The 22822-nt window shown below is 40.3% G+C and overlaps 1 protein-coding gene across 5 annotated transcripts in view; it reads right to left on the reverse strand.

The window, feature by feature from the left end:
- zmym4.1 (zinc finger MYM-type containing 4, tandem duplicate 1) overlaps positions 1-22822 on the reverse strand; it is a 185147-nt gene that overhangs the window by 17414 nt on the left and 144911 nt on the right. For 4 of the 5 annotated variants that reach the window (XM_080211717.1, XM_080211716.1, XM_080211721.1 and 1 more), the window contains 7 exons: positions 20128-20278; positions 18174-18305; positions 16206-16249; positions 15958-16102; positions 12982-13097; positions 10001-10172; positions 6588-6797 (listed from right to left, as the gene is read on the reverse strand). In XM_080211717.1, coding sequence (XP_080067843.1) covers positions 6588-6797; positions 10001-10172; positions 12982-13097; positions 15958-16102; positions 16206-16249; positions 18174-18305; positions 20128-20278 — 970 coding nt within the window. The remainder of the gene's footprint in view (positions 1-6587; positions 6798-10000; positions 10173-12981; positions 13098-15957; positions 16103-16205; positions 16250-18173; positions 18306-20127; positions 20279-22822) is intronic. The other variant, XM_080211720.1, reaches the window with a different exon arrangement.

A 22822-nucleotide genomic window follows, 5' to 3' on the forward strand; every position in this document is an offset into this window, starting at 1 on the left:
CTACTTATTCAAACATGTAGAATGACACTCATGCACGTAAACTGATGCTTGTGATGCTGCAATCGCATTAACCCGGATCAACGAAACAATCTTCTTTCTGAAGTGAACTCATGAAATCATAATGGTAAGTTAGCAAGTACATATTCAAAATGAGTTCAGTTCAGGATTGATACGTTCTGGACATGAGCAGAGGCCCATCACAAAATCAGAAGTGGCTTCTACAGAGATGGCTTAGTTTCCCAGACTTCATGGTCTTTACATGAAGTTCACTGTTATTCAATAACACTTGTATATCAAATCAATGTCTGTAAGCTTTGAATTATATTATTAAACTTATAAGTTGTTGTACGGGAAAATGGTTCAGAACAATATCAGAAAATATCACAGATCAGTACATTATTACGTGCTGTCTGCTTGTGGTATTGCTGAACTGTCATGTGGTGAACACGGTATCAACAACATTGGTCAGATCTTGTCTGAAATTTGGGTTCAGTTTTCTATTATTTTTAATCCTCATTCCAAACATTCAATTGGATCACCTTCTAAACTCAAGGAAATATAGCCTAAGTTTATTCAATCATAAACACAGTGGCTACAAGAGTAGGGATACTGCAGCAGGTAACTCGCCTCCTGACTCCCCAAAGCCTAACCACCATCTACAAGGCACAAGTCAGGAGTGTGATGGAATACTCCCCACTTGCCTTGATGGGTGCAGCTCCAACAACTCTCAAGCAGCTTGACACCATCCAGGACAAAGCAGCTTGCTTGATTGGCACCACATCTACAAACATTCAATCCCTCCACCACTGATGCTCAGTAGCAGCAGTGTGTACTATCTACAAGATGCATTGCAGCAATTTATCAAAGATCCTTAGATAGCACCTTCCAGACTCACGACCACTTCCATCTAGAAGGACAAGTGCAGCAGATAAATGGGCACACCACCAGCTGCAAGTTCCCCTCCAAGCCACTCACCATCCTGATTTGGAAATACATCGCTGTTCCTTTGCAGTCACTAGGTCAAGATCCTGGAATTCCCTCCCTCGCAGCATTGTGGGTGAACCCATAGCACATGGACTGCAGCGACTCGAAGGCAACTCACCAGCACCTTCTCAACAGCAACTAGGGATGGACGATAAATGCTGGCCAGCCAGAGATGCCCATGTCCCACGAATGAATTTAAAAAATCTGCATTCATCATTTAACCCTTTTAGCTTTGACATAGTTTTGGAAAATCAGCCGTGCACCCCCTTTCTGGGGCTGCTACATTTTTCCTGGACTTGCCTGAATGAGCACAGCTTCAACAATACCGAAGAAGCTCAACTTCACCCAAGACACTACATTCTGCACCCTCTCCTTTCCTTCTCTATGTTTTGTATAGTGTACAAGAAACAATACTTTTCACTGTATACTAAAACATGGGACAATAAAACAAATCAAAGACAAAGCAGCTCATTTGATTGTCATTCCATCTACTACCTTCAAGAATAATTCCCTCCACTATCAGCACACAATGGCAGCAGTGTGTATCACCGATAACATGCACTGCAGCAACTCATCCCTCAACAAAACCTTCCAAACCTGCAATCTCGGATAAGGGCAGCAGATGCATGTGAATACCACCACCTGCAACCTTCCCTCCAAATCAAATACCATCCTGACTGACTTGGAACTATATCGCCATTCCTTCACAGCTGACACGTCAAAATCCTGGAATCCTTTGCTAACATCAGTGTGTATGCACCTATAACACATGGACTACAGCAGTTCAACAAGGTAGCTCACCACCACCTATTCAAGGTAATTATATCAGTTTTAAACTAAAAGGATCAGCATTAAAATACACAGCAGGGCATGAAGTTATGGCACTTACATACTTTCAATTAGAATCAATACAGTGCAGAAGGTGGCCATTTGGCCCATTGAGCCTGCACCACCAACAACAATCTCACCCAAACCCCATGCCCATGTATTTATCCTACTAGTCCCCCGACACTAAGGGACAATTTACCATGGCCAATCAACCTAACTGGCCCATCTTTCGGACTGTGGGAGGAAACCGGAGCACTCGGAGGAAACCCACGTGGACACAAGGATAACATACAAACTCTACACTGTCACCTGAGGCCAGAACTGTACCTGGATCCCTGGCGCTGAGGCAGCTGTGAACATAGAACACTACAGCACAGAAACAGCCCTCTTGGCTGTGTCGATCCATTTTTCTGCCTCGTCCCACTGACCTGCACCTGGACCATATCCCGCCACACCCCTCTCATTCATGTACCTGTCCAAGTTTTTCTTAAATGTTAAAAGTAAGCCAGCATTTATCACTTCATCTGGCAGCTCATTCCACACTCCCACCACTCTGTGTGAAGAATGCCCCACTAATATTCCCTTTAAACTTTTCCCCCTTCACCCTTAACCGACTAACCATTGTGCTACTGTGCCACCCACCTAATGTCAATTAAGGATGCCAGAAAAAGTTAGGACTTGTCAATGAGTGCAAATGAATTTTTAAAGATGTATTCTTTTCTGCTAAAACAACCCGTTTCACTAAAAAATATTTTTTCATATATAGAGTCTTATTCCTTCACATTCTAACTGATGGAGACAAGAAAAATGTAAACAGTCTCTCTTTTTTAATTTTTGCTTTTATCTCTCTTGCTTAATCCTATCTGCCATTGAGGTAACTATTCTATATATTTATGGCTTACATTAGCCTCTATGTGCATCACTAAGGATTATTCAAAGCGATTGGTTAAGGAGGTTAACAGTGTTAGTCATCTTGTTCACATAGATCCCATATCCCCTGTAGAGATATCTGATTTCTAATAACTAACTTACAGCACAAAAATCTACAGAAAGTCTTTGGGCAGGTGTTATCAACAAGCAGGTGCTAATAATTTATGACTAACCACAAAATCCAGGCTAATAATTTTTTTGAGCCTGTATAATTTTAAGACTAAACATGACACGCTTATTTTTAAGTTCCTTTTCTTAAATATTGATGCATTTTAAATTTCCAATTTTCTCCTTATTGTTCCTAAAAATATTAACTAATGCATAGAAACATATATAGAAAGTAGAAGTAGGCCATTTGGCCCTTTGAGCCTGCTCCAGCACTCACTTTGATCATGGCTGATCAAATTCAATACCTTGATCCCCTTTCCCTCATATTCCTTGGATCCCCTTTAATCTCGAGTTATATCTGATTCCTCCTTAAAAATCACACAATGGTTGGGCTTCAATTACATTCTGTAGTAGTGAATTCCAGAGATTCACCAATCTCTGGGTGAAGAAATTTCTCTGTACTTCAGTCCTAAAAAAAGTCCTAATCCTTTATCCTCAAACTGCAATCCCTGGTTCTGGACTCCTTCACCATCTGGAACATTTTTTTGAATTTTATGCATTTTATGAGTTTCTATGAGATCCCCTCTCGCTCTTCCGAACTTCAATTAATATAATCCTAACCGATTTAACCTCTCCTCTTGTGACAGACCTGCCATCCCAGGAATCAGCCTGGTAAACCTTTGCTGTACTCGCTCTAAAACGAGGATATCCTTCCTCAGATGAGGACCTCAAAACTGCACACAATACTCCAGGTGGGGCCTTACAAATGCCCTTTACAATTGCAGTAAAATATCCCCATTCCTACACTCAAATCCTCTCGCTGAGACCACTAATATACCAGTTGTCACCTTTACTGCCTGTTGTAACTGTGAGCTTACTTTCAGCGACTGATGCACAAAGGCACCAGGGTCTGGCTGAGTATCCACCTCTCTCAATTTACACCCATTCAAATAATGTGCTTTCTTATTTTTACTACCATTAATCCACATTATACTACATATGCCCACTCATTTCGCCTGTCAAAATCACGGTGAAGCATCTCTACATCCTCTTCACAGCTCGACCTCCCACCCAACTTTGTATCATTAGCAAATCTGGAGATGATACATTTTGTTCCCTCATCCAAATCATTAATCTATAATGTGAACAGTTGGGGTCCTCGCAAAGATCCCTGCGCTATCCTACTAGTCAATGACTACCAACTGTATTCCTGCTCTTTGCTTTTTGTATGCTAACCAGCACAATGTTATAGCACCATTCCAAAGGTGCACCAGCATTCTGATATTTCATTCAAATGCTTATTCTGTGTGCACGTTTAAACAATAAACGTCTAAGGGGGGGGGGACATGACATCCATGGTTGACGAGGGAAGTCAATGACTGCATAAAAGCAAAACGAAAAGCATACAAAATGGCATATATTAGTGGGAAGCCAGAGGATTAGGAAACATTTAAAAGCGAGCAGAGGACAACTAAAAAAGCAATAAGGGGGGGAAAAGATGAAATAATGTGTAAGCTAGCTAGGAATATAAAAGAAGATAGGAAGAGTTTTTTTCAATATATAAACAGAGGGGCAAAAATAGACATTGGACTACTGGAGAAATAACAATAAGAAACAAAGAAATGGCACAGGAATAGTTACTTTGCACCAGTCTTCACAGTGGAAGACAGCAGTGCGATGCCAGAGCTCCAGGAGAATAAGGGGGCACAGGTGAGTGCAGTCGCCATCACTAAGGTGGTGGTTCTGGGGAAACTTAAAGATCTAAAGGTGGATAAGTCACCTGGACTGGATGGAATACACCCCCGGGTTCTAAAAGAGATAGCTGAGGAAATTGCGGAGGCACTGGTGGTGATCTTTCAGCCACCACTGGAGGTAGGGAGAGTCCCAGAGGACTGGAAAATAGCTAATGTAACACTGTTGTTTAAGAAGGGAGGCAGCAGACAGGAAATTATAGGCCACTTAGCCTGACTTCAGTCATTGACAAGATTTGAGAGTCCATTGTTAAAGATGAGATTGTGGAATACTTGGAAGTGCATGATAAAATAGGACCGAGTCAGCATGGCTTCGTCAAGGGGAAGTCATGTCTGACAAATCTGTTAGAGTTCTTTGAGGAGGTAACAAGGAAGTTAGATAAAGGAGAACCAGTGGACATGACTTATTTAGATTTCCAAAAGGCCTCTAACAAAGTGCCACATAGGAGACTGTTAAGTAAATTAAGAGCCCATGGTGTTAATGGTAAGATCCTGGAATGGATAGAGGATTGGGTGACTGGCAGAAGGCAGAGAGTGGCGATAAAAGGGTCTTTTTCAGGATGGCAGCCGGTGACTAGTGGTGTGCCTCAGGGGTCGATGCTGGGACCACAACTTTGCAACATTAATGATTTGGAAGAAGGAACTGAAGGCACTGTTGCTAGGTTTGCAGATAGTGCAAAGATATATAGAGGGACAGGTAGCATTGAGCAAGCAGGGAGCCTGCAGAAGGACTTGGACAGGTTAGGAGAGTGGGCAAAAATGTGGCAGATGGAATACAATGTGGAAAAGTGAGAAGTTAGAATACAATGTGGAAAAGTGAGAAGGTATGCTCTTTGGAAGGAGGGATGGAGGCACAGACTATTTTCTAAATGCTTAGGAAATCAGAAACACAAAGGGACTTGGGCGTCCTTGTTCAAGATTCTCTTAAGGTTAACGTGCAGGTTCAGTTGGCAGTTAGGAAGGCAAACGCAATGTTAGCATTCATGTTGAGGGCTAGAATACAAGAGCAGGAATGCACTTCTGAGGCTGGATAATACTCTGGTCAGACCCTATTTGGAGTACTGGGAATACTTTTGGGCCCCGTATCTAAGAAAGGACATGCTAGCCTTGGAAAGGGTCCAGGGAGTTCACAAGAATGAACCCAGGAATGAAGCATGTGTCGCATGAGGAGCGGTCGAGGACTCTGGGTCCGTAGTTGTTGGAGTTTAGACGGACGGACGGAGGGGGGTGCGGGGGAATACTGCAAGGCCTGAATAGAATGAATGTGAAGAGGATGTTTTCGCTAGTAGGAAAAATTAGAACCAAAGGGCACAATTTCAGGCTAAAGGGACAATCCTTTAAAACAGAGATGAGGAGAAATTTCTTCAGCCAAAGAATGTTAAACCTGTGGAACTCCTTACCGCAGAAAGCTGTGGAGGCCAGGTCATTGAGTGTCTTTAAGATGGAGATAGATAGGCTCTTGATTAATAAGGGGATCAGGGTTATGGGGAAAAGGCAGGAGAATGGGGATGAGAAAAATATCAACCATGATTGAATGACGGAGCAGACTTGAAGGGCTGAGTGGCCTAATTCTGCTCTTATGTCTTACGATCTACAAGTTATTTACCCACCGAAGATACCAAAGAATAATTTGATCTTGTTTTCATTTGATGTCCAGAAATAGACACTTTAAAGCAAAAGTCAACACATAGCAATGAGTCAGAAACTGTTTAATTTTGGCCTTTCCTACACCAGAAACAATACTTTATGCAATCCAGATTGACATATACTAATACAAGAGGCAACATATTGAATGAAAAAGTTTTCTTGCCACAGGCTTACTGAAGCACAATAGCGAATTGTCACAAAGTACTAGTGAATCTCAAAATTGTTGCAAAGAATTGTAAGATTTAAATATATGATTACTGCTTGGTGGGATGAAGATCTATATTTTATTTTTAAAGGCACAATTACTAAAATACATTTTTGTTATTTGTCTTTACTGACCTATTGATATGTCAGCTTCCAGATCGTCCTCAGGTCCTTCAGTGGGGTGTGACTCTATCTCTGGCTCAGTGGCTGGTGGAGGTGGAGGTACAGGTACAGGTCCAGACGTGATAGACTGCTTCAGAGTAAAGTTGCTCAGTTCGTCCTCCCAGCTATGTGGAGTAGACACAGCCTCTGACTCAAGATCCCCGCTGTATGTGCTTCCCTGATCTGAAAGGAGAACCATATTTATTCGCAATGACTATGTTATCAATTTTCCCAAATGACCTAACCTCAAGGAGAAAAAATACACATTTACAGCCTTTAAGATCCGGTTCGCTTTGGTACACTAACTGTAATGGAGATTGTACAAAGGTCTAGCGAAGCTCAAGTAGCAGCCCTGACGTCAAAAGATCACAACGGCAAGGCCAATTTTGATAGCATCAGGCAGGAAATTTCAAAAGTTAATTGGGGGAGTCTGTGGGAAGGAAAGGGGATGTCAGCTAAGTGGGAGACTCTCAACCAGGATTCAGGGTAAGCACATTCCTCAGAATAAAGGGCAAAGCTGGTAGAAGTAAGGAATCCACAATGACTCGGGAAATTGAGGCCCTGGTCAAGAAGGAGGAGGCACATGACATACATTGGAGGGGGAATCAGGAGGGCAAAAACGGGACACGAAATTGTTTTGGCAGATAAGGCAAAGGAGAATCCAAAGAGCTTCTACAAATACACAAAGGCCAAAAGAGTAACAAGGCAGAGAGTAGGGCGTCTTAAGGATCAACAAGGTCATCTACATGCAGATCCACAAGAGATGGGTGTGATCCGAAATGAATATCTGTTATCAGTATTTACTGCTGAGAAAAACATGGATGTTAGGGAACGGGGGAAATAAATAGTGATGTCTTGAGGAGTGTACATATCACAAAGGTGGTGGTGCTGGAAGGCTTAAAGCGTATCAAGGCAAATAAATCCCCAGGACCTGATGAAGTGTATCCTAGAACATTGAGAGCTAGGGAGGAAATTGCAGATCCCCTAGCAGAGATATTTGAATCATTGATAGCCACAAGTGGAGCACCTGAAGATTGGAGGGTGGCAAACATTGCACTTTTGTTTAAAAAGAGCTGCAGGAAAAATGCCTGGGAACTACAGGCCAGTGAGCCTCACATCTGTGGTGGGTAAGTTGTTAGAAGATATTTTGAGAGACAGAATCTATAGCATTTAGAGATGCAAGGACTGATTAGGGACAGTCAGCACGGCTTTGTAAGTGCAAAATCATGTCTCACAAATTTGGTTGAGTTTTTTGAAGGTGTTATCAAGAAGATAGATGAGGGCAGTGCATTTGTCCACATGAATTTTAGCAAGGCCTTTGACAAGGTACCACATCGTCGGTTGTTGCATAAGGTTAATCTCTCAGGATCCAGGGTGAAGTAGCTAAATAGATACAAAATTGGCTTGATGACAGAAGCCAGAGGATGGCTGTAGAGGATTGTTTTTCAAACTGGAGATTTGTGACCAGCGGTGTGCCTCAGGGATGTGTGCTGGATCTACTGTTATTTGTAATTTATATTAATGATTTGGATGGGAATATAGGAGGCATGGATAGTAAATTTGCAGATGACACCAAGATTGGTGGCATAGTGGGCAGTGAAGGTGGTCATCTCATTGCAACGGGATCTTGATCAATTAGGCCAGTGGGCTGACAAATGGCAGATGGAGTTTAATTTAGCTAAATGCAAGGTGACGCATTTTGGTAGACTGAACCAGGGCAGGACTTACTCAGCTAATGGTAGGGCGTTGCGGAGAGTTACAGAACAAAGAGTGATGAAGGCAGCACTCAGCATGCTTGGTTTCAAGTTGGTTAGAACATTGAATACAGGAGTTGGGATGTCTTGTTGAAGTTGTGCAAGCCATTGGTAAGGCCACACTTGGAATATTGTGTACAGTTCTGGTCACCCTGTCATAGAAAGGATATTATTAAACTAGAAGGAGTGCATAAGAGATTTGCTAGGATGCTACCAGGATTTGATGGTTTGAATTATGAGGAGAGGCTGGATGAACTGGGACTTCTTTCTCTGGAGCATAGAAGGCTGAGGGGTGATCTTATAGAGGTCTATAAAATAATGAGGGGCATAGATCAGCTAGATAGTCAACATCTTTTCCTAAAGGGAGGGGAGTCTAAAACTAGAGGGGACAGATTTAAGGTGAGAGAGAAGAGAATCAAAACGGTCCAGAATGGCAATTTTTTCACAGAGTGATGAGTGTCTGGAACAAGCTGCCAGAGGCAGCAGTCGATGTGGTACAATTTTGTCTTTTAAAAAGCGTTTAGACTGCAATATGAGTATATAAAGAATATAGGTCAAATGAGGGCAATTGGGACTAGCTTAGGAGTTTAAAAAAGGATGGCATGGACAAGTTGGACCGAAGGGCCTGTTTCCATGCTGTAAACCTCTATGACTCTAAGCGAGTTAATTGAGGTACCATTGTTGTTTGTGGATGAATAAGGTCCATTTAAGTGTCAGAAATGCAGCAAAATTAACTATAACCAAATGCATAAAAAATGGAGATGCAGGTAAGAACATCTGCAAGTGAGGATACAGTAAGATTACATACATCATTGGCAGTAGGTGGTAACTCAATAAATTGCCTGCGTCGCATATTAAACAAAAAGCAGTACAACATAAATACACACAGCTAACTGAGAGACTCAGTGATAATTAAGCTGCAAAAAATTGTTTTTTGAATTTTAAATTTCCTTTCTTCCTTCAGTATTATATGCAGACATGTAGGCAAACAATCTATTCCCAAAATTGGCCTGTATCCTGTTCTTGCACTAAGTCATGCTTATCATTGGTCTCCACTATAATCGTTCAACACTAATTTCCCCAAATTCTCCCAAAACCCCATCTTCAAATCCATGCTTATCTGTGTCCCACTCTATCTCTACAATTCCCTCTAGCCTCATGCCTTCTCCTGCACCATCATGAAACTTTTTGGAAGTCCATTTTCTCAACCAAACTTTAATACTAGTTTTTTTCCCATTCCTTTATTGCCTTTTCCCTCTCCTGTGTAAAATCCATTAGAATACAGTTTATATTTAAATACAAGCAACTTTTGTTGCCGATTACTATCATGCTATAACATTTACTTTACTCCCACTGACTTCAATAAGGCTGGAGATGAATTTTTAGCACCCAATTGTCTGTGCACTTGCATTACTGACCTCTGGCTACTTGACTATCAGAAACCAAGAGTTAAAAAGAAAGTTTTTAACTAAACTATTTAAAAAGGCTAAGTTTCTTCAGCTCCCTCAATACAATAGAAAATAAAAAATAGTACTTCTTTGGAATAGCTTTGAATGGATGATACAAGCAACCATCCTCCAATGCAAGTATAAGAGAGATGAATTAGAAATTGCATTTCTAATCTATACCAACCACCATGTGACACTGTTTTCTCTTTTTCCTCCTCTTCTGCAATCATTGCAGCCATTGTTAGAAGATCTGCTTCAAAGGGGTTTGAGGGAATCTTCTCCTTTATTTCCTGGATTGTTTCAATTATTCTGTCTGCACTGTCCAGTGTTGTTGGAATGAACATCGGTACTGGGAGCTGAAATGCAAGGGATTTTTTTTTTAAAATGAGTATGGGACTAGAGTTTCATTTTTGTTATTTGGCCAAGGGTTTCACACATCCAGTTTTTAGTCAATGGATTTCAACAGAACAAAAATCAGGCCGTTTCAATGAGCAATTGCTGATCCGTTCCAGCGTTCAAGTAAACATCTACCCCATGAAGTACTCATTGTACTTTGGCAATTACAAGAGACGGAAATGCTAAAGGAACCAGTTACAAGTATTTAACTTTACCCATTAAATTCTGTTGTTAAATTACTAGATGCGCCAAGTTTTATTTTGAAATATTTCCAGATCTGATTTTATCCGTTCTTGTATCATATCAAGTGTGACACATTGAAGTCTCAAGAAAACACTATTAGAAGTTCCACCAGTAATACATGATGCTGTATTAAGATCAGATTTGATCAGAGCCCCAATTCTGGATAATTTGGTCTCATATTTACAACATGTCCATAATGCTCAGGAGACAATCTCTCAGTGATAAGCACTTTCACGCTAACTAGGACGAAGTACTTGTATTAATAACTGTAAAAAAAAATCCACAAAACTTTGCACTATAATAGGCCACTTATTCTTTTTTAATTCGCTCACGGAATGTGGATGTCTGGGTGGGCCAGCATTTATTGCCCATCCTTAGGGCATTTAAGAGTCAACCACATTGCTGTGGGCCTGGAGTCACACGTCGGCCAGACAGGTAAGGATGGCAGGTTTCCTTCTCTAATGGACATTTGTGAATCAGATGGATTTTTATGACAATTGACAATGGTTTCATGGTCATCATTAGATTTTTTAATTCTAGATTTTTATTGAATTCAAATTTCACCATCTGCCATGATGGAATTTAAATTCAGGTCCTCAGAGATTACCCTGGGTCTCTTACTAGTACAACGACAATATCAATACTACACCGCCTCCCCAGACCTTCAAGCCTATTCTGCCAATTAAAAAGATCATGGCTGACCTAACACTTCTCAAGTCCACTTTCCTGCCTTAACTCCAGAATCCTTAATTCCCCTCCTTATTAAAAACCTATCAATCTCAGCCTTGAAAATGTTGGAGAACTCAGCCTCCACAGCTTCCTTAGGCAAAGAATTACAAACATTCACCACTCTTCGAAGAAATTCTTCCCCAAATCCTTCTTAAACAAGCACCCCTTATTCCGTGATTATGTTTTCTGTTCCTACACTCTCACGAATGGGAAGATCTTCCCAACATTTCCTTCGTCATAACGTGCAAGAATCTTGTCTGTTTCAATTATAATCACCTCTCATTCTTTTGAGCTTCAAGGCGTACAGACCCAACCATTAATCTTTTCTCATATGGCACTCTCTCCATACCTGGGATCATTCTAATAAACTTCTTTCATACTGCCTCCAGTGATAAAAATCTTTCCTCAAAAAGAGACTAAAACTGTATACAGTATTTTAAATGCAGTTATAGTAACATCTCTTACTTTTATACTCCAGTCTCCTTGAAATAAAAGCTAGCATTTCATTTGCCTTTCCTATAACCTCTGCACCTGTATGATGGCTCTCTGGGTTTGATGATGAAGGGCTTCCAAGTCTTTCTCCATTTAATAATCACATTCTTTCTTCCAAAATGAACAATCTCACATTTGCCCACACTGAATTCCATTTGCCAATTTTCTGCTCAATCACTTTACCTGTCAATCTTGCTAAACTATTTACACCAACCTTACAATCTGCCTTCCCTCTCACCTTTGTGTCATCCACAAATTTGGCTACAGCACAATCTCCTCCTTCCTCCAAATCATTCATGTATATTGTGAAGAGTGGCAGTCCCATAACTGATCCATGTGACACTCCACTGCTCATCACCCTCCAACATTTTCTAGCTGACATTGATAGGTCTTTAATCAAACGGGGAATTAAGGGTTCCGGAGTTAAGGCAGGAAAGTGGACTTGAGAAATGTTAGATTAGCCGTGATCTTATTAAATGGCAGAACAGGCTCAAAGGTTTGGGGAGGTGATGGTGTATTGGTACTGTCACCAAGAGTAAGACCTCCTGATCACTACTCACTCACGATTACCAACCTACTGCTTCCCCCTCCTGTAAGATTTACTTCATAACATTTGGAATGCACAGGATGACTGGGTATGGGCCCCCACCTGCAGACTGTCATAGTAATATTTAGTGAAAAAACTCCCATGCTTTCAAAACTTTACTGGAGGACAGCTCAGCCAAAATCTGCAATGTATCAGAGTCTCAGACTTTCTATTGCCTGTGAATTTCAATTCTATATTGCATTAAACTGGCTCATTTTAACTGACTGTGCCATGAGAAACTGCTGTAAATTATATCCTTACGCTGATCTTCTAACATGAATGCGATCAGGCATCATAGTTTATTGCATTCCTGACAATTATTGTTCTGATATTTGTGGTTGGGATGTCATCTAAACCACTTACTTGTTGCTATCCATTACTGCTACAACCTGTTCTGTAGTTCCCACATAATCATTTCTAATATCAAAGGCGCTCTGAAGTGAAGCCTCTTGTTTGGTGCTGTCCACGCCAATAGCTGACCCAAATAGAGATTTCTCAAAATGTATCAAAACTGGCCTGAGAAAGCTCCAAATTTAATATACCTTTAACATTACAAAACATAACTCCAAGAATTCAGTATCTCGAGGTTCAGGTAATGTCTAAAACCATGACCATTACTCCTCAGAATAATATATTACTGCCTTATATTACACTCCAACTTCCTCATTATATGTAAATGGGAAACCTTTTAACAGCCTATCATTTTGAGTTCGACTTACAGGCACAGGCATCCCTATTGGTAATGGTGTAAACTGCGAGTAAAGATGCAGAGGCACAGGAATATAGACTGGCACAGGGATAGGCAACACGATGACTTGTTGTTTCCAATCCTCTTCTGTAAGTAAAACAAAGATGCAAAAGTAGATCGTACCAATAATAAGAACCATGTGCTAATTTCTAGTTGGATACAAAATGTTTCACTTTTAATCAATTCCAGTTTCCTAGCAACATAAACTGTCAATTTCTACCAGCTTATATAGGTGAGGTGATCCATTTCAGATTTTAACACGTCGTAAATTAGATACTACCCTTTATTTAACTCACTGTACAGCCAATTCCAGGGTCACATTTCGATCTGCACAAAATTACAATTAATCACATTACTCTCTGTACAGTCCTATTGCATGCTAAATTCAGCAACCCAAATTGCGTCCACTGTACAAAATCACTGACCTCAGTGTAAATCATTTTGGAGTTAAGTTTTTAGGAAAGAATACTATAGAATTGCAATTTTGTGAAACACTGGCCCAGTTGCATTGCTTGGAACTGTAAACATCACTTACAGAAACAAGACTGTTGAAACTAAGACTTGTACATGTAGATTTTTTTCTCCTATCTCTCATAACAGCTTAAAATAACTCAATTTATTCCAGAGAAGAGGTGAGATTGACTGCGCTCAATATCAAGGCAACATTTGATCAAGTGTGGAATTGAACCCTAGTGGAAGGGATGTCAATGGGAATGGTGGCGGTGGCAGTTGTTGTTGTTGCACTTTCCATGGGGTGCAGTCATACCTAACACAGAAGTTTTTGACTGTTACAGGACAATCACCTCAGCTCAAGGGCGTAAGAATTAGGAGCAGGAGTAGGCCATCTGGCTCCTCGAGCCTGCTCCACCATTCAATAAGATCATGACTGATCTTTTCATGGACTCAGCTCCACTTACCCGCCCGCTCACCAGAACAATTCCTTTCCTCAAATATGTATCTATCCTTGCCTTAAAAACATTCAGTGAGGTAGCCTCAACTGCTTCACTGGCCGGGGAATTCCACAAATTCACAACCCTCTGTGTGAAACAGTTCCTCCTCAACTCAGTCCTAAATCTGCTTCTCCTTATTTTGAGGCTATGCCCCCTAGTTCTAGTTTCACCTGCCAATGGAAACAACTTTCCTGCTTCTATCTTATATTTCCTTCATAATCTTATATGTTTCAGTAAAATCTCCCCTCATTCTTCAGAATTCCAATGAGTATAGCCCAGTCTACTCAGTATCTCCTCATTAGCCAACCCCCTCAACTCTGGAATCAAACTAGTGAATCTCCTCTGCACCCCCTCAAGTGCCAATACATCCTTTCTCAAGTAAGATGACCAAGATTTTACACAGTACTCCAGATGTGGCTTCACCAGCACCTCACTGTTTTTAAACTCCATCTCTTTAGAACAAAGAACAAAATTCCATTTGCCTTCTTATTACCTGCTGTACCTGCAAACCAACTCCTTGAGATTCTTGCACAGGACACTTATGTCCCTCTGCATAGCAACATGCTGCAATTTTTTACAATTTAAATAATAGCCCATTTTGCTGTTATTCCTACCAAAATGGATGACCTCACAGTTACCAACACTGTACTCTATCTGCCTGACCCTCGCCCACTCACTTAGACTATCTATACTCCTTTGCAGATTTTCAGCATCCTCTGCACACTTTGCCACTCACCTTAGTGTCATCTGCGAAATTTTAATACACTACACTTGGTCCCCAACTCCAAATCATCTATGTAAATCATAAACACTTGCGGTCCCAACATTGATCCCTGAGGCACACCACTCGTCACACTGATCGCCAATTAGAAAAACATCCATTTACTCTTTGCTTTCACACCAGGGCAATGAACAAGGCACAATCATTTTTAGTTGCTTCATCAATGTCCTCCCCTCTATCATAAGGGCAAACATGGGGATGCCCACTGATGATTGCAGTGTTCAGTATCATTTGCAACTTCTTCGGTAATGACACTTCCTGTAGCCACTTGCAATATGACCTGGCTGACATCCAGCTCGACCATCTCCAACAAGGAAGAGTTTATCTAGCTATCCTGGATACTTAACAGCATTACCATTATCAAATCCCTCATAAAGGCCAGCATCAACCAGAAACTTAATTCAATCAGTCACTTGAACACTGAGGCTACAAAAGATGGTTTAAAGATGGATATTCTGTGGCAAATGACTCACTTCCCAATTCCCAAAGGACTTCTACCATTTCCATAGAACGATTTGGATTGTGATGGATTACTGCCTGGATGAGTGAAGCTCAAACAGCGCAAGAAACTTGACGCCATCCAGGACAAAGTACCCTGTCTGATTAGTACCAAATTCACAATCTCAACCTTAACACCTTCTGCCACCAGCACATTGTAACTGCAATGATCTACAAGCTGCAGTAATTCACTAAGGTTTCTTCATCAGCATCCTCCTAACCTACATCTACCAACTAAAACGACAAGGGTAGCAAGCGCACGGGGAAACCACGACCTCCAAATTTCCCTTCAATTTACACAACATGCTGTCTTGGAAGTGAACTGTCGCCCTGTCATTGCTGCTGGGTTAAAATTCCACAACAACCTGATCGAACAGTACTATAGCAATAGCTTTACCACATGGGCTGCAGTCATTTTAGAAGGTAGCCTACTAACACTTTCTCATGGGCAATAAAGGATTGACAGTACATGCACCATTTCATATACAGAATAAAGAACTCCAAATTTTGCCCATTTTGAACCATTCATTCCACCGGTCAAGTGAACTGTAGCACAAAGTTTTTGGAAACTGACTGTTTCTATATAGAAATAATAGAAATTTTCATTTAAATCTAATACTTCTTAACAAGTTAGTTCTATGTTAATCACTGCATCTGTACTGAGACTATTAAGGTAGATATGTCTGTGTGTGAACATACATTCACGCACATACTGTACCTGTCTGACAAGCCTTGGTCTGAGTGTGTGGTTTACAGGATGTTGCTTTGGTCTGCGTGATAGGTTTACAGAGTAGTGCTTTATTCTTGAGCACCTTGGGTGGAACAGCAGGTTGTAACCGAATGGGTTCTGTCTGAGTGCTGGCCTAGTTATCAAAAGATTGAAGAAACGCAATGTAAAGACAAAGTTTAATTGCAAACAATTCAGAATAGTCAAATTAAACACAAACCCCCAAACTTCTTACTTACCTCTCCACTAACCTGAGTTGCTGAAGTGGTTTGAGTTCCTCCTGCTAAAAGGAAACAAATAAATCTCAATACACAATCATAGCTGCTTAGATCTGCTGGAGAACACTGCAGAATTTATTCAAATACATAGCTGATAGGTACACAAGGCATACCTTCAACAGTGTAACCTCCTCTGAACAGCTTTCCTCCTATCCTGTCTATTCTTAACATTTAGCCAAGAAAGAGGAGATAGGTATACTTTTACTAGACCTCCAACATTAACAAGGGAAGCAAGATTAAGAAAATTGCCTCTGAATCTGTGGCATAGCTGTCTAACTGCTTGCGTTCACGTGATGTCCTCGACACAGAAAAATACTTCAAGGTGCTCCACTTTGATACAAACAAAAAACGGACAGTGAATTAAGATAAAAGCTTTGTCAAAGAGATGGGCCTCAAGCAGGGTCTAGAAAAAGCTACATTTCAAGGTGCCTAAATGTTTTCTCCACTGCAGGCCCATAGTAGCTCTTCCCCTCAAACAGAACTGTCACTTAGCAAGAAAAAATGCGAACTGGTTGGAGGGCAAAGTCATCAGTGAAACTACTGTCAAGCAATGGGAAAACGATAAAAATACTATGACTAAAAGGATCCTTTCATGATCATAGAGTACATTTGACATACGTCTATGAACATGCACATGAAGAAATCTAATTGTAAGATATCATGCAAAAGCCCATATATAGCAATTATCTATACTCGAGCCCTTAAAAATACAATAGCATTTGTGTTTTTAGAAATAGGGACAAGGTGTACAAACATGAAAAGACTGCGAAATTGCACTTAACAATGGTTAGTGGTGAACAACACATTCCTCAAAATGCATTAAAGCCACCATGAATACACAGTGTAAACCCACCAGGACGATAATAGGGATAAGAAACTATTGGTCAAGATACTGCAACTATTTTCACTGAAGCAAGAAAGTGGGTGAAATACAACAGAACTGTTTTAAATTAGAAAGAGTTTGAATATGAAGATACGACTCCAGTGATTGGGAAATATGCGATGAGGATCAATTTAAAATTGTCACAAGGAATGAATAAATCTCCTTACTCAAAAGAGCTGGTAACAGTATGGAATGTTTTGCCACTTGTTTTTGAAGTAGTTAAATATTTGAAGTAAGTGTAAGCACAAGAAATGGAGAAGTATCAGAGAAATTAGTCTTAGATTGCTTGAGTAAATATTCCATACACATGATGGATGAATAATCTCCTTCAGTGCTCTGTACTTCTACGATTCAATAATGAAGAACACTCCACTCACAATTCAAAGGAAAGCAACTGCAGATACAGGGGAACATAACCTGAACCATGTGATCAAACTGTTTGGGCTTTGCTTTACATTGGTCAGAGTTCATAGTTGTTATCCCCCAATGATCCTGTCAGATATGTCTGTATGGCGGTTAAACAAAGAATCCAGCTAAGATGACTAATAACTCCTCAATGTATCTGGTGGCACTCCTTTCACATAAAAAGGGCATCTGAAAGGGATGCTCAAAGGCCACAGAACCTGTAGAATTGCTTCATTATACTGTACAGGAAGTGGGTTTGGAAGATTCCAAAATTGGCCTGGTGGTTTGGGGATGCAATAAGATGGGTGACTCGCATGAGGATGGGGAAGGAAAGAAGAAATATATAGTGCAAGTCACCTGTTCAGATTAACTGCCTGCATCTGTCCATAAATACTGACAAGGAATCAATGGCAGAGACCTATGAGGTTGCCTGCTTACTTGATAAAAAGATGTATAAATTCAGATAGTCCGTCAGAACTAGGAGAATTAAAAGTCAAATCAAAATCTCTTAAGAGCAGGCAGTTTTAGCTGGGAACTGATCTTCCTCTCACTAGCATTCAGCAATTTAAATTCTCCACATACACAATGCTTTGTTAAAAGATGTGCAAACATTAAGTTTAAGCTCTTAGCAACCTGCATACCATTTAATGTTGTGGTTGAACTAGTAGAACTAGCAGCATTCTGTACTGGCGGGGTGTTGGCCAACGACATTACGTTTGCTATGACAGGAGTAGATTCCTTTCTCTGGACACTAGGAGCATTTGGTACCATTACTGTTGAAAGAAGATAGTGATTGTTTTTAAATCTTTCAATAATCATTCAGTAATGAAACAGAACATTCAATATTGAATAGTTTCCAGTTCACCACATGACACCAACTGAAGCTAAGATTCTGTTCCAAAAGATGCGTAACTTTTAAGTAGGACTATTGCGGTTCTTCACTATTATAATCAAATCAGAATTAAATTTAAGTTCATTTAGGGGATGGATTAAGATGGCAATAAATGGATATTGTATCTTAATATCAATTTTACATTTCAAGATGCCTAGAAAATCAAATTTTAGGGCAACCTACCACTGTATTCCGGTTTTACACAAACACTTCCCCAGTGACACTATTCAGTAAATCAAAGTACATGTCCCTGTTACCATGGGACATTCAATGATATTATGGTTGCTTATTGTGGTTAACCAAGGCAAATTATATTTAAATTCCAGATGCTAGGCTGTTACTGAAGATTTCAGGATTAAGTTGATCGAACTACGGCAGGACTCACTCAGTTAACGATAGGGCATCACGGAGAGTTATAGAACAAAGAGACCTAGGGGTACAGATTCATAGCTCCTTGAACGTGGAGTCACAAGTGGAGAAGGTGGTGAAGGCGGCATTCGGCATGCTTGATTTCATTGGTCAGAACACTGAGTACAGGAGTTGGGGCATCTTGAAGTTGGTAAGGCCACACATGGAATACTGTGTACAGTTCTGGTCACCCTATTATAGAAATGATATTATTAAACTAAGGGTGCAGAAAATATTTACTAGGGTGCTACTGGGATTTGATGGTTTGATTTATAAGGAGACGCTGGATCGACTGGGACTTTTCCCCCTGGAGCAGAGGAATGATCTTATAAAAGTCTACAAAATAACAAAGGGCACAGAAAAAGTAGATTGTCAACATCTTTTCCCAAAGGTAGGGGAGTCTAAAGTTAGAGGGCAGCGGTTTAAGGTGAGGGAAACAAAAGGGTTCAGAGGGGCAGTATTTAAACAGAGTGTCTGGAACCAACTGCCAGAGGTAATACTAGAGGCGGGTACAATTTGTCTTTTAAAAAGCATTTAGACAGTTATGTGGGTAAGATGGGTATAGAGGGATATGGGCCAAATGTGGGCAATTGGAACTACTTAGTGATAAAAATGAATGACATGGACAACTTGGGCCGAAGGACCAGTTTTCATGCTGTAAACCTCTGAGGTGTCAATTCTATGTTCGTGTGTATGAACACTGATTTAGTAGTTTTAATTATTACTAAACATTGGTTGATTCTCAACTATATTACAGCTGCACACGAAAACAAATAATATGTATACACAAAATTTAGAGAATCGTAGCAACTTACTTGGAGGTGGCAATTGTATTTTCAGTCAATTTTACATGATTATCAGCTATTAAATACAATGCCATCAGTGACCGGCATTGGCTCACCTAAGGTCAATATGAAGGAACCTCAAGATTTGATGGTGAACTAATTTTTAACAATACTGCATTCTATTCATCATAGGACAGACACACAAAGCCTTGAGGACTGAGTAAATATGCTGACTTTGCAATCCTGGCAAAGAGCCTCAACTGTCATGAACAATGATCAAGCACTGTGCATGATTTGCCAAATTAGCTTCAACTGGTTTAAATTTAAATGCCCATTCACTTCAACAGCAGGAATTAAGTGCAACTAAGATTGTATCAACTTGGATTCATTGCTAAGAATCAGAGGTGTAGTTAACCCCAGGGAGCAGTTTAAGCCATCCTCTAAGTGACATACACACAACTTTTTTTCAAGTCAACCCAAAAGAAATTTTGTAGAAACTCCATTTAGTACCTTTTCCATCCTGAGGTGCTGTTTCTGTTAGGTGATGTTGATTGCAGAATGTGAGGACACAGTGAAGGTTACAGAAATGTTTGGTTTGTCCATGCCATTTAATGGACTCATTTAGTTTACCTTGACGTTTGCAGCAATCACACTTTGCCATCTACAAGACAAAAAGGTAAAAAAAATCAAAATATCTGACTCCATCTTTAGTAAATGTGCTAAAGGTCTCTGTATGAAGTGTCAACTTTGCAGTGGATGCATAACCTTCTTGAGTAACAAGATTGCAAGTGCAGGCCACACAAGAGGATTTGAACGACTCAACTGACGCCTCAATACAATACTGAAGGAGTGCAATAATGTCAAAGGGGTTGTCTTTCAGATAAAAGAAACCAAGTGAACAGATGAAAGGCATAACTTAATGAATAAAATCATCCCTGGTGTCCTGATGAATTTCCTCCTTTAATCATCAAACAAATCAGCTTGTCATTTGCAAACAGCAAACAATCAGCCACCTCATTTGCCTACAAAATAATAACTGAAGGTAATTAATCAATCATTGGCTTTGATGGGCTTGGAAGAAAAATTAGCTGAAGTTCCTACTCCTGATCACCATCGGGTGTCTTTTCTGAGAATTAGGCTTGCGCGCACATCGAGAATGCAGATAATCTAGTACCATTGAACAGTTTACTGAAATGCATCGTCCAAGGTCAACCGTATTTGAGTTAGAGCTTTCAAAGCTGCCTGTGCCATGAAAGCAAATATCAACTTCAGTCACTACGCTGAAAGAATATGTGGGTGTTTGTGCAGGTGTGAGATAGGTAGCCAGCTGTTCAGAAATAGCCTTATTAGTAATCATGGAATGGAACTGCTGGTGCCATAACAAATTACAGGAGCATCAGTTCCATTCCAGCATGTTCCTAGTGAGCACTACTTTCAATCATCTGCCTCTAGTTAGCTAACTTGCTCAGAATGCCATGAGGTTTATTGAAGCATTCGATAAACCAACCTGTTGCTTCCTGAGGTAAATCCACTCAACTGCATAACTCAAGTTTGCCCCAGCACAAATTGCAAAGAATTGACATCATAAACTATGAATAGTTTATAGCTTCATGAATGAGACAATGTTTTGGGCCATTGTTACATTTTATACAGTACTGATACTATGAATGAGGTGCCACTGTAGTATTGTTCCCACAGTTTACCCAATACAGCTTCAACTTAATGAAGGACAGTGTTTGCTGGAATAGCTTATGCATTACATAAAAGTAGATATTTCTTTGCTATTGACTTCATGGTGAAAACCACAAATCAAAATCATGTGATAGCCTTCATGAAAAAATATACAACTAACAGAGATACAAAGCAAAAGTACAAATCCTGCAGTCTATTAAAATAATTGACATCACATGCTGGTGACTGATTAAAACCTGCTCTAATTATCAGGTAACAATTCTGCACTGGAAAGCACTTTGCAGTGTCAAAGATTTTCCAACATACCTGGATTTTTTATTTCTATTGATTTAAACTTTGGAAATTTGCCAATTCAAGCCAGTTCCAATACTCTATCCGTCTTCAACACGAACTCCAATAAAAAAAAGTAGAAAATAAACCAACTTTTCTTTGCGACAAGTGCTAATTTTTTTGGATGGTACAAGATGCCTGGTAAGCAGTAGGTGCATCAGCACCCTCTGATGGTAATGAGGAGGCATGCCACTCAATTACATTTAAAGGCAGAATTTTCTGTAAAAACGATGGCGAGATTAACAATCCTCAACATAACTTGTGTGCAAATCGGACAACAACTCGAGGCGAATTCACGCCTGCAGTCAAATATGAAAATCCAGAAGTTGCTATTGGAGGTGTTCTGCTCCTTTGTAAACTCTGAAAACAGCATGTTGCTTTCAAGATCATCATTTAAATATAATGAATGGTCTAATGCTCCTATATTTCTGTTATTGTTATGGTCTAAATTACTGTAGTGGAGCTAGTCAATTTCAGTAGATGTACCCTGTTAATAGAATGATAATTAAGATTCCAACAAACTCTCTGGCGATGAAAATATTAAAGTTTACAAGAGAGGAATTTCAATTTTTCAGGTTTTAACTGTTGGAGATACAAAGAACAAAGAACATCCCAGCACGGGAAACAGGCCCTTCAGCCCAACGAGCCCACGCCGCCGCATCTTCCCATACCTACCCTGCCCTGTGTGTATGTGAGTGGAACCCCTAATGTAGCCAGATTCAGGGGAGAATAGTGTCAATTTGGTCCACCAATCAGCCTAAGAGCACATCTTTGGGGTGTGAGAGGAAACCGGAGCGCCCAGAGGAAAACCACGCAACCACAGGGAGAATGCGCAAACTCCCACAGACACAGGCCCAAATCCATGTATCTGCACAGCTAGCAGTGATAGTCACTGAGCTGCCCATCTGCTGGTCCAGGATTAAGCACACACAAAGTACTAGGCCACTCCTGGAACCTCCAAGAGCAGCCCACGCACGACCCACCGTGTGCATGCCCCTCGTTTGACAACAAGGTGGACCGACCCTGTGGAATAAAGAGACAATACGCCTTCTGGAGATTTTCTGGAATAAAAAATAACTACTTTTATCTTCTTCTTGCCCCTTTTCTCTTGCGATCTAATTTTACTTTATCTCTCAATTTTCCTTCAACTTATTTGTAGACCACTTTTTCTGGTGGTTTCTGT

The sequence above is a fragment of the Carcharhinus amblyrhynchos genome, chromosome 24, assembly GCF_965287045.1.
Source record: "Carcharhinus amblyrhynchos chromosome 24, sCarAmb.v2.hapA, whole genome shotgun sequence".
Classification (NCBI taxonomy): domain Eukaryota; kingdom Metazoa; phylum Chordata; class Chondrichthyes; order Carcharhiniformes; family Carcharhinidae; genus Carcharhinus; species Carcharhinus amblyrhynchos.